The sequence below is a fragment of the Microtus ochrogaster genome, chromosome 4 (assembly GCF_000317375.1).
Source record: "Microtus ochrogaster isolate Prairie Vole_2 chromosome 4, MicOch1.0, whole genome shotgun sequence".
NCBI classification, from domain to species: domain Eukaryota; kingdom Metazoa; phylum Chordata; class Mammalia; order Rodentia; family Cricetidae; genus Microtus; species Microtus ochrogaster.
The window spans coordinates 85,956,178-85,968,646 of record NC_022011.1 but is presented as its reverse complement, the minus strand read 5'-3'; the positions used below and the strand labels follow the sequence as shown (position 1 = coordinate 85,968,646).

At 45.2% G+C, this 12,469-nt stretch overlaps 1 protein-coding gene across 3 annotated transcripts; it reads left to right on the top strand.

Annotated features, from left to right (window-relative positions):
• Window positions 1–2,331: 2,331 nt before the first annotated feature.
• Window positions 2,332–12,310, top strand: Fkbp7 (FK506 binding protein 7). Of its 3 annotated transcripts, none has more exons than XM_005346621.1 (4): window positions 2,332–2,655; window positions 3,572–3,723; window positions 7,547–7,677; window positions 12,011–12,310. In XM_005346621.1, the coding sequence occupies exons 1-4, from the start codon at window positions 2,447–2,449 to the stop codon at window positions 12,170–12,172; spliced, it is 654 nt and encodes a 217-aa protein (XP_005346678.1). In that variant the 5' UTR covers window positions 2,332–2,446; the 3' UTR covers window positions 12,173–12,310. The 3 variants fall into 3 exon arrangements, with proteins under 3 accessions (XP_005346678.1, XP_005346677.1, XP_026634691.1); XM_005346620.2 differs by having other exon boundaries at window positions 7,544–7,677; XM_026778890.1 differs by lacking the exon at window positions 2,332–2,655 and adding an exon at window positions 5,775–5,890 and having other exon boundaries at window positions 3,635–3,723; window positions 7,544–7,677.
• Window positions 12,311–12,469: the final 159 nt, after the last annotated feature.

Genomic DNA, 12,469 nt, shown 5'->3' with positions numbered 1-12,469 from the left:
GGCCCTCCCGCTCCGCCGCCGCCGCCGCCGCTCCACGAGCCCCGGCGCTGCCCTCCTGCGCGCCCGCCTTCCTTCCCCCCGGGCTCCCGGTTTGTTTTCATTGACCCCGACGTCGCTTTCACTTCCTGGATGAAAGGGGCCGGCTCGGCCCACGAAACCCCTCCCCGGCGGCGGGGCTCCGGGACGGCCGCGTGCCCGAGGCTGCGCTGCGCGCCCTCGTGGAGCGGCTTTGCGGTCCCCGGTTCCCCGGCTCCACGGTTCCCCAGCATCCGAACTCCCCGGTCACCCTACCCAGAGCTGCGACCCAGGCCTCCCCTCCTTCTGATCTTTTTCAATAAAATCAAGGGTTGCTCATTTCATTTTTGCTTCCAGGGCTCATACCCAGGGAAAGTAGGAAGTTGTTATCACCTAGGAAAAGCTGGCAGCACTGGCACGGGCCTGTAATCCCAGCACTCTGGAGAAGATGACAGGCCAGCCTGGGCTACAGGGGGGGGGGGGGGGGGGGGGGGGGGGGGGGGGCTGCCTAAAAGAAAGAGGGGAACAACGAGGGACACGAAGAAGTACAGAGTGGCGTGGTCCCTCAGGGTCTTCATACCAAACATGGAACTAGGGCTGCAGGCTTCCAGGTAAAAGTGCTTGCTTCTGGAAGCTTGACGACCTGAAGCAACATCCTGGGGAACCACGTAGTGGAAAGAGAGAATGACCTCTCTACACGTGGACCATGTTACACTCCGCGCGCGCGCGGGCACACACACACACACACACACACATTTTCTAATGTTTTTATGCTGTACATCTTGATGCATTCTCTTAATCCCAGCATTCAGGAAACAGGTCGGATATCTGTGAGTTCAAAGCTACCCTGGTCTACAGAGTGAATTCCAGGCTAGCTAGGGATAGGTAGTGAAACCCTGTCACAAAAAAAGGAAAGGAAGGAAGGAAGGAAGGAAGGAAGGAAGGAAGGAAGGAAGGGTTAAGATGGAGCCAAGCTTTGTATTTTTGTTTTGTTTTTAAATAAAGAGTTTTCCCTTCAATTTTTTTTTTTTTTTTTTTTAAAAAATCTCATTTGGAAGAGAGCAACACCTTAGCACACTGGACAGTAATTTTCAGATTTAGGAAGTTTTACAAATTCCAGACAATCGGATAAAGCAGGCTCAGTATTGAGGTAGCGGAATATCTGACTTCCCCTTCAGGGAAGGCTGAATAAGGTAGTCTAGATATCTACTTGATGAATTGGTGGGTAGATGGATAACCAACAAGTCGTATATAGTTCATTAGTGATCGTCTAGGTGTGGCGAGTATCTGGTGTTTATTGTAAAACTCAACTTTTAGGCTGTTGGTTTTCATACTAAAAGGAGACTCGGGGGATATATCAACAGACTTGGCAAATCTCCGCTGCGTATTAGCCGTGAGATTGGAACAAAATGCTCAATAGTCAACTTCCTGTCTGCTGTGACTGAATTCTCAGGGATAAAACGCTTTTCTGGCCCTGATGAAGGCCATCAGATCAAGAGCAGACTCCCTAGAGGTGGGGACAGAAATGCAAGCTACCTTTTGCAAAGTCAGGCATGGGCTGTTGGAACCTTCTGTCAAGTTCAGGTGACCCTCGGCTGTGTCCTGAGGCAGCCAAGTTGTGTGACCAACGCATAAAGACGACCCAGCAGTCCTTTTATGCAAGACAGCACTCCCTCCCACTCCCTAAAGCCCTTCGAGGGCCTCCCACAAAGTATCCTGAGAACAGCAGCGAACCAACCATCAGTTTCTTCCAAGAATGCCGGCCATGGCTGCGGCTGCCAAACCCGTGGGGGCCTTAAAATCCTTCTGCGCCTAGAAATAACAGCCATATTTCGACCGTGGACTGTTGGCATTTTGTATCAATTTCTTGGCCCAACTTTTTAATATTTTTTTAAATACTCAATTTTAGGACCTACGACTATGTAATCTTTCTTTTTTTTCTCGCTATGACCAAATGGCTCAATTTATCATTTAAAAATCAAGCCATTAGGCCAAGCAATCAGTCGGAGCAGGCAGTGATCGGGAGGCGAGATCAGAACATCAAGTGGAGGCCATAGAATTTTCAGTGTCTCCTAAATGCCTAGAAATGACCACCATGATGCCAGTTTTATTTCAGGAAACGCGGGCCTGACTGCTGAAGGAGGAAGACACCTTTAGTAAATGAGGTCTTAGCGGGGTGAAGCGGCGGGGTGTACGATTCTCTGCTAGCCCGAGTACAATCAGCGGGGCACCCGGCACCGGGAACACGCTCCAAGCTGGCAGAAAGCGGCTGGCCGCCAGAGGGGGCGGAGCCTCGCGGAGTCCTGCCTTGGACCTTTGTGACGTAGGACAACGCCTGCCACGCGTCCGAATTCGGTCCTACGGGAGAGCCACACTCCCTTGGACACACTACAGGGCTCACACTAGGCCGGAGGGTCCTGCTTTGGGAACCATGCATTTCCTAGTCAGACTAGCGGTTTTCCTCAGCCTGTGTGGCTGTTCCAACGCTCAGGGACAAACGAAAGAAGAAGACACAGAGGAAGTGAAAATAGAGGTTCTGCATCGTCCAGAAAACTGCTCCAAAACAAGCAGGAAAGGAGACTTGCTAAATGCCCATTATGACGGCTACTTGGCTAAAGATGGCTCCAAATTCTACTGCAGGTAGGAGATGCTCCGTGCAGTTCAAGCTCAGTTGATACACCGGATCTTGCCCCCATGCCACCAGCCAGAAGCCAACTGATGCTTCTGTTTTAAGGGTTTTTGTTTGTGTTTTGGGTTTTCTGTTTTGATTTTTTTAACAGTAAATTAAGTCAATATGCCAATTTAGATTAGAAGATAGTACCTAAAAAAACTGAATGCTTTTAATTGTTGAAAATGTTAGCTCGGTAAATTGACGGCAGACCCACTACATCGCGGGCATCCTACTGACCACCACCACTGTCCTTGGAACCCCTACAGCTAAATCAGGGCTGCTCGAAAGGATAGTCACACTTTGTTTACCCAGAGCTGAATTCTTTTTCCAAACAGAATGTATTAGAAGCTAGCGCCTTTTGTTCTGGTCTTCAGGGGGTCATTTTCTGGCAGAATCCCTGGAGATTTCACCCACTTGGCTCTCCCATCTCTATTAGGGTCTGATTGGGTACCCTTTCTTTAGCTGTGTCCTCCAAAGACAGGCCTGGAGAAAGCAATTCTTTCCAATTTAGAGGGAAACTTATTCTTTCTATTTAGAAGAGAAATTTAACGAGATGTTACTTTCAGTCCTTAAAATGAAATCTGGAGCTCAGCCTGCCCCTTTGGTTTTGGGAAGAAACCCAGAGAAATTAAATGAGTTTTGTTCAAGCCATGCAGCTAGTTAGAGGCAGGAGACCCGTTTAAAACTTTGACTATTGGGTAGTTTTTGTAAGGATGACAGTAGGACAGAAATGGAATGACTTCTAGCGATCCTTTCTGCCAACACCACAAAGGACAGACTTACAGAAGAATGTGAACATGGGAAAAGAGACTCCAATTTTAAATAAAAACCAAACTTTCTTTCATGACCTCTGCTCATTTAAGTACTAAGTATGGTTTCTTGCAGTCGGACACAAGATGAAGGCCACCCGAAATGGTTTGTTCTTGGTGTTGGGCATGTCATAAAGGGGCTAGACATCGCAATGATGGACATGTGCCCTGGAGAGAAGAGAAAAGTGATTATACCTCCCTCGTTTGCTTATGGAAAAGAAGGTTACGGTAAGAACCTTTGCCTGCTCCCCTTGTTTTAAACCCCTGTCAACGCCACCTATTTGGACTATCTAATACCTAATTTGCAGTCAGTTTCCTAAGGGCGATTTTGGCATCCCCCTGTCTCGTGGTAGAGTCATGGCATCTTTGAAGCCATTGACTGAGTCTTAAAGAGGTAATCCCCCTTGCCTCTGTTTTTCAGCAGGAGAAGATTGCTGCCCCAAGTGAGATTGAGGAGAGCGAGTGCTTCGAGCTAGTCAGACCTGACATTCCCAAAGAGGTGGTTCCAGATGGCTATAGCTTCATGCTCACTGCCTTCTGTCAATCATTTGCTCCCATCAGAATAGTTCCTAGGGCCTGGTGTGTGACTCATGGTGGGTGAGGGCTTGCCCCCACCACCTGATTTCATCCTGGCACTGCACTACAAAAGAAAAAGAAAAAAGACAGCCTCCCACGGCATCATACTTTTATAAGGTGTGTGTGTGTGTGTGTGTGTGTGTGTGTGTGTGTGTGTGTGTGTGTACATGCATAGGAGCCTGAGAAAGAAAGAAAATTGAAGATAATTTAAATGCAATACTATCTTCAAAAAGTGGTGAGTTGTCACCAAGGCCAGCTGGCCTGGGTCTGAAAAAGCCTGGGATAAAACCGAACTCTCTGAACATAGTGGACAGTGAGGACTACTGAGAACTCAAGAACAATGGCAATGGGTTTCTGATCCTACTGCACGTACTGGCTTTGTGGGAGCCTAGGCAGTTTGGATGCTCACCTTACTAGACCTGGATGGAGGTGGGGGTTCCTTGGACTTCCCACAGGGCAGGGAACCCTGATTGCTCTTCGGGCTGAGGGGGGGGACTTAATTGGGGGAGGGGAAGGGAAATGGGAGGCGGTGGCGGGGAAGAGACAGAAATCTTTAATAAATAAATTAATTAAAAAAAATAATAGACATATGCAAAAAAAAGTGGTGAGTTTTTTTTTTCTAGACAAAACGATGCAGGTCAAGTTTGCCCTGCGGTCTCTTTCCTCAGTTTCTGACTTGTCAACATCCCGCTTACCCTCAGAGTATCCACACCCATCTTCAATGGGCCTCGACCCATTATCCAACATCCCGCTTACCCTCAGAGTATCCACACCCATCTTCAATGGGCCTCGACCCATTATCCTACAGCAAATGGCTAATTTATCATCTACCAAAACTGGTTTATGCTTGGGTAAGAAGGACTGCCCAGCTTCCCAAACTACCAACAAACTACATCCTTTCTGCAGGGAAATAGACATTCTCACTGACTTTGAGGAGTCTCCAGTAAACATCTAAGCAATCTCACTGACACATTTATTTTACTTATAAGAAAAGTGAGGCCTGAAAAAATATATACATTGGACTGTGGCTACCTGTTGGTATACCTGCATTACAATAGCTTAAAGAAATTTACCAAAATCTTCTTGATTATATGTAGCCCTGGCTGGTCTGGAACTCACTCTGTAGACCAGGCTGGCCTCGAACTCACAGAGCTCCTCTTGCCTGAAATTAAAGGTGTGCACCACTGTAACCTTACTATTACAGAAGCTTTTTAAAAATATTTTTATTAATTCTTTTCTTTGAGAGTTTTATGTAGGTACACAATATATTTTGATAATATTCACTCCACACTGTTTTCCCCTAAATCCTCTAAGATCCAGTCCACTTCACCTCTTTACTCCCTCCCACCTGTCAGTCATTCACACAACACACACACTCACTCACACACGTACGCACACACACACACACACACACACACACACACACACACACACACAGTGAGAGAGAGATCTCCTACCGGATTCAATTTGTGTTGTCCAAATACTCATGGTTGTGGGACCATCCACTGCAGCATGGTCAACCTACCGGGGACAGAGAATTGACTCTCCCTCCCCAGAACCCATCAGCTGTCCATAGCTCCTCAGTTAGGGGTAAGGGCAGGAACGCTAGCATGTTGACTGGCTGGCTCTTTACAGGTCTTGCTCGCTATGAGCTTAACGTACGTATCTATTAAAACATAACAGTAGTTATGACTTCATTTTAGGTGATGCTTGAAGAAGCTTTTCTTCTGGCAAAATGTCCTTGACTGGTGTCACGGAACACCCCTGCATGTCTTGAAGTGCATGTGGCTTTCTAGAGCTTTAATTAATGGTCTCTGTGGTATGTATATATCCTTCGCATTAACTCCTACCTCTTCTCTCTACCTCTATAAATGTAATTCTATTGCAATGCACATCTATCTCCTTTTTTTAGCTTTAATATTTTTTTGTAGAAAAAACTAATTAGCAACATTTTCTGCATTTATCGTAGACTTGTTGAGGAACTTCCCATGCATCTGTGGTACTTTTTTCTTGGGAAATTTGAGTGTGGGCTTCGAGGAGCTCAGTGGTGTGGGCTTTAGCTCACTTGCCTCTCAGGCTCTGCTTCCAGCAGCAGCAGCAGAATAACAAAGGGAACTTGTGCTTCGAGTCTGTCTTAATTACTGTCATTTTTCTGTCCTTCGAAGTCAGGTGTTTTGTAGAATATTAGGTCGGGACTTTGACGACGGGCGCCTGCTGGTGGGCAGATTCTTCTGTGTTCCAGCTTTGGAAAGTGCACTGCTTTGGGCTATAACTTCTGTCTTTTCCTGTTTGGGTGATAGAAGTATTTTAGCAAGAATTGTCTACTTAACCATTAAAGACATTGCTGTTTCTTTTGCTGAGCAAACTTAGCTACTTTCAAAGACTTCCATTTAGCAGATACGTGTGTATATGTCCTACATCACATGACCTATAAGGCCCTGGAAACATACTCAGCTACTTACTGCATCTTGGCAACCCTATGAAATATTAATCTGATATAGCCTCATCTTGCTAAATTCACCAGCTGCATCAGCTAACAGATAAACTTTATTAAAACTATTCAATTTCATTTAAAAATGTTTATTATTAGAAATATCTGTGTAAAACTGCTTCTGGACTTTTGTTACTGCATTTAACTTTTTCCTGCATGTAAATTTTAAAAGCTAGTTGATATTTGTTTTACTTATGCTCCTGGATTACTTTATAAAATCATTTTCTTAGAGATTATACTTTGGAATCTCTTTTTCTTCTTTTTCTTCTTTTTTTTTGTTTTTCTATTTTGTTTTGTTTGATTGGTTGTTGGTTTTCTGAGCCAGATTTTTCTGTGTAACCTTGACTGTCCTGGAACTCACTCTATAGACCAGGCTGGCCTCAAATAGAGATCTGCCTGCCTCTGCCTCCTGGGAGCTGGGATTAAAGGTGTGTGCCACCACCACCCAGCCTAATTTCATTTATTTATGTATGGACAAAGCATGAGCCTCAGCAGGTCAGAGGTCAGAGGACAATTTGTGGGAGGAGTCAGTTCTATCCTTGCACCGTCTGGGTTCCAGGTATTGAACTCGGGTCATCAGGCTTGGCAGCAGGTGCCACTGAGTCTGTTCACCAGCCCAACTTTGGAATTTTTCTTCTCATACATTTCTTCCCTATACCGTGTCTCTGTCTATATCATCATATAGGATGATCAAGATATAGTAACAAAATCTTTATTTATTGTAACTTAACCAGGAAACTGGTCCAGAAGGGCCTTTGGACTGACCTAGTTTAAAATATACAGGGGGGGGGGGGATTTCCCAAAATGTTTTTATAAAAAGGGGACAAAATAGATAAACAAAAATAGAAATTTTTGATACTAAACTTAATGGTTTGAAAGCAGTACTTCTAAGCTCTAAAACCCTGATACTCATGTGACCGCTGAATGAATCTCTGAAAGCCATTTTTCAGTAAGTCAAACTGTTAAAATTTAAACCCTTAGCAGAAGGCAAGATTCCACCCAACGCTACACTGATGTTTGAGATTGAACTTTACGCTGTGACCAAAGGACCACGGAGCATTGAAACATTTAAGCAGATAGACACGGACAACGACAGGCAACTCTCTAAAGCCGAGGTAATTCAAACTTCGTGTGTGCAGTTTGAGCTTGTTTTCCATTATAAGTTGAAGATACTCCTTAGTTTCCGCTGGTGTTGACTCTGATTGCTTTAGTAGAGCTGCTTGCTGGAAATTCCGACCTCAGAGAAGAAAATGTCCTTTCCCTTTTCTCTGTAGATAGGAAGGCCAAGAAAGTCCTAGTGTGAGGCCTCATGATGCAGGCCGGTAGCCTCAGTTATTCCCAAGCCCCACATAGGAAAATAATACCGCAAAGGACAGCCTGGGCTACAAAGAATTCAAGGGTACTCTGGGTAACTTACTAACACGCTGTCTCAAAAAGTGCAAAAGGGTCTGGGCATATGGCTCAATAGTAGAGTTCTTGCCCGAATATCCATAAGGCCCTGGTTTCAATTACTAGTATTGGCAAATCAATCAATCAATCAAGAAAAATCCCAAGCTACCCATGGTTCTTCTGGCGGCTACACTAGAGAGATAGACTTCTTTCCAACAGTACTGTATGGACTTGTCCCTCTGGACTCTGATGTAGATGAGATTATGTAGAGCTAGCAAGACTTTGACCTGAGTGGGCTAAGAAATTAGTAATCATGAGCTAAAAGTCCACCTCCTATAGATCAACTAATAAATATTTGTAATAATGTTTGTAATAATGATACACGTTCTTCACACTTTCTTGGTCCCAGATACCATTCTAAGCACATAAGTATGTGACTGCATCTAGTCTTCAGGACAGCTTAGGCGACAATCACTTCTGTCATCTCTTGTAGATGGGGAGATGCTAGGGAGGCATGTTGAGTACTTAGCTGTGATGACAAACCGGGATTGCACCCCGGCTGTCTGGCTCTGTGCTTTGAGTCTTGGGTATGCCCTACCTTCCAGGTACCACCATCTTGAATGTTTCAGGGAAGTCCACAGTGCCTTGTCTAGTCCCACAGTCTACGCTTAACCTGGCCGTCTTCCTCCTTCGTTCAGAGGTGATTAGAAACATAACATCACCTTGGTAGGTAATGAGGCAGGGGGGCCCTTGATTTCAAATAGTCCGTTTTCTATTTCAGGCACTTCAGGGTTGAGATAAGGTCTCATTCTAGTCCCAAGCTGTACTGGAACTGTGATTTGTATAGGCTGGTCTTGAACTCGTGGAAATTCTCCTACCTCTTCCAAGGGCTAGAATTACAAGAACAAGCCCTAGCTGCTAAGTCTTTGCTTCTTTTCCTATTTTCTTTCTTTTTGGGGAGAGGATTGGATTTAGAACAAGGTCATTCTAGGCAAGCGCTAGCCCCTAAGCTACCTCTCCATCTCCAGTCTCCATTCTTCTTCCCCTCCCCCTCCAACCCTCTTCCCACACAACTCTGGTTCCTCCCTCAGGAGCCTCATAAATAACAAGTCCTTCCTTGAGGCTCCTCCGCTGGCCAGGAGGGAGAGAGGCCTATCTGCCAGGTGGCTCACCTTGCTTTTTCCTGTTGTGATAAAGACCACAGCCAAAAGCAACTCAGGGAGGAAAGGCCTTATTGGGCTTCCATATCCTAAGTCTTAGTCCCTTGAGTGAAGCCAGGGCAGGGACCTGAAGCAGAGACTACAGGGGAATACCGCTTACTGGCTTCATCCCAATGGCTCGCTCTACCTGCTGTGTGCTACACCCCAGAACTACTGCTCACGGTGAGCTGAGCCCTCCCACGTCAATCATTAATCAAGAAAATACCCCACAGACTTGCTCCAGGCCAGCCTGGTGGAGGCAGTTCCTCAACTGAGGTTTCCTCTTCCCGGGTGACTCTAGTTTCTGCCAGCACACACCAGGCCTTCACAGGGTCTCTAGAGGGGAACTGTCTTCAGTGTTACTTCTCCTGACTCCTCACCGCCCTAGCAGCAGCAAAGGGGTCAGATGGCACCCTGGGAAGCAGCCTGTGCACATGCCATCCATGACTTACTTCAGCCACACCCGGAGGTTCCTTCTGGACTATGAATGCCCTAGACATTAGGGTGTCTCCAGTTCTTTTCTGGAAAATAAAAGTAGAGGCGATCCAAAATACGCTCAGCTTCACTACAGTTTCCCAGGCATCTTGCTGGGTCTCAGCTACGCTGTCACGGGATGGGTAAGAATGATGTTTTGCCCAGTTATAACAATTTAGCTATCGTCTGTTGACGTGGACCCTGATGTCAGTCCTATGGTATAGACACGTCTCTCCTTTGACAGATGGTATTCCTAGTGTTCAGAAGGTGAGATGCTTCGTTGCAGACCATGTAGTAGATCCATGTGCAAGCCCAGATCTGAAACATGAACTAACAGAAACTTCCTTGCTTAATTGATTGTTTCTTCAGGTTAAGTAAGGTGGGAGTTGGGTATAGTATTAAATTACAAAATGAAAGGAGTGTAGAGCCCATTACAGACACAAATTAAAGTCATGGGGCTGGAGAGATGGCTCAGCAATTGAGTGCTCCCTGCTCTTGACAGAGGACCAGAGTTACCTCCCACATCTGCTTGCATCAGACCAGTCACTCCAGCTCCAGGGGTTCTGATGCCCTCTTCTGGTCTCTCTGGGTGCTGCAGGCACAAAAACATTAATAAAATAAGAAAAATTAGAAGTTGTGTTCTTGCCCACCGCCTTGTATCTTTACACACACCGTATAGAAAAAGAGTAGCTTTTGAACGCCATAATTAGTTATGAAAAGATAGTTTTGATTTAGAAAATGCAGAATGTTTGAGGCTGTTTAAAACGCTTTATACTTACATAGGACTGCTAAGTCTCAGCAGAAAGGGGAAAAAAATGTTCCTCCCTTCATGTTGGATCAGAGTCATTTCTGAGAACCTGCTGCAAGGCCCACTAACTCAACTCCACCTTTCAAAATGTCTCTTGCCTCTCAAATGGCCCAGACTTGCAGAACATTGTCTCCAGCTCGGTAGACTATGCTTTCCTTAGCATAAATCAGCATTTTCCTAGGGAAAAACAGTTGTCACGTAGATATCTTTAAATTATGCGGTGTACACATTTTAAGAAGCAAAACAAAGTTGACCATGGTGATGTCTACCCATAGTCCGAGCTTCTGAGGGAGCTGAAGAATGGATTGGGCCTATAAATTGAGACCAGCCTGGACTACACAGTGAGAGATGGTGTTGTCTCGAAACAAGGAAATGGGGAGGGGGGGGTTGTTTTGCTTTTTTTTTTTTTTTAACTTAGCTTAACTCGGTATAAATAGCACCATTTCAGCATGAAACCTCCAGCATCAGGGAGGTGTGCTTTTAGTTAGGATCTCCCAAGTCTGGTGTGTGACTTACACTTACAGGCACGCGTCTCAGGTTACCATAGCTACCCGCAGACGTTGCATGTGGCTAATAGGACAGCGCTTCACTGCATGCTTGCTTAGAGAAATGTCCCGTGCTGCAAACACAAGTAGACAACACTGGAGAATGTCTGAAGATTAGCTTGATGATGCAGTAGATTCATTAGTTCCAGAGACAAAAACACTAATGAGATTTTTAGCAAATAATAGGAGTCCATAAGACTGTGCTTGCCTTTCCTAAAATGAACAGTGGATTATTAGAAAGTATTTAGTTTCAGGAAGTAATATATAATAATATAGATTGGTGTGGCTAGTGCTACCAATCTACAACCCCAGGGACAGCTAATTTGAACACCCATTTCTCTTCAGAAATCGCTTCAAAAGTTAAAAACGAAAAAATTCCTGGGCTGAGCCTGGTGGCTCATGCCTTTAATCCCAGCTCTTGGGAAGGAGAAGCGAGCAGATCTCTGTGAGTTCAAGGTCAGCCTGGTCTACACAGTGAGTTCCAGGCTAGCCAGGGCTACATTAGTGAGTTCCAGGCCAGTCAGACCTTGTTTCAAAGGTATCTCCAAACCAAACCATAAAATACTTTTTTTTGTTTGTTTGTTTTTTGAGACAGGGTTTCTCTGTGTAACAGCCCTAACTGTCCTGGAACTAGCTCCATAGACCAGGCTGGCCTCAAACTTAGAGCCTACCTCTGTTTCCCGAGCGCTGGGATTAAAGGCGTGCACCACCATCACCCAGCTGAAATACCTTTAAAAATATTAAAGGGCTGGCAGGATTTCCAGGTGACTATAGCTCTTGCTCTAGGCCTGGTGAGCTAAGTTCAGTCCTCAGGATTCCACGTGGTGGAAAGAGAGAACCAACGTCCATCAGTTGTCCTCCGACCGCCACGTGTCCGCCGTGGTCCTCGAGTGCTCCCCTGTAAGCAATCAGATGCATGACTTAAAATTGTTCTATCACTCGATATGCTTATTCATTACTGTAATCATTTCTCAAAGTTGCCAGACATTTGTGCAGGTTTCGTTATTAACGACACTCTCGTCTGGCCCTCCAGATCGAGCTTTACTTGCAGAAGGACTTTGAGAAAGATGAAAAGCCCCGGGACAAGTCCTATCAGAAGGCAGTTTTGGAAGATATCTTTAAGAAAAATGACCACAACGGAGATGGCTTCATTTCTCCCAAGGAATACAATGTGCACCAACACGATGAGCTATAAATTTTACTTCTTTGTTAGTAAATTACTGTACTTTGCTTTAAAAAAAAGGGGGGGGGTCACTTTTCTCCATGTTGTGGTTGCCTGTTTTCCCTTATGAAAAGATATTGGTTTCCTTTAATAAACATAATTTTGGTGTGATAATGTGAAGCTGTTTTGCAAATCTAACTCTGGTGTAGGTGTGATTGTATCCCGTTATTTTCTTCTGTGAACATAAATTGTATCACCAGGGAATGGGCCTGTATCCCAGTGGGTGACACCCTCCTTCAGGGCGTGGATGAATACTCTAAGTGCATCTCG

Bases quoted from the DNA above. Each gene is read 5' to 3' on its own strand.
- Fkbp7 (XM_005346620.2), top strand. From the start codon at position 2,447: ATGCATTTCCTAGTCAGACTAGCGGTTTTCCTCAGCCTGTGTGGCTGT. The intron at 3,724-7,543 runs GTAAGAACCTTT...TTAAACCCTTAG, and splicing joins TTATGGAAAAGAAGGTTACG to CAGAAGGCAAGATTCCACCC. The intron at 7,678-12,010 runs GTAATTCAAACT...CTGGCCCTCCAG, and splicing joins GGCAACTCTCTAAAGCCGAG to ATCGAGCTTTACTTGCAGAA.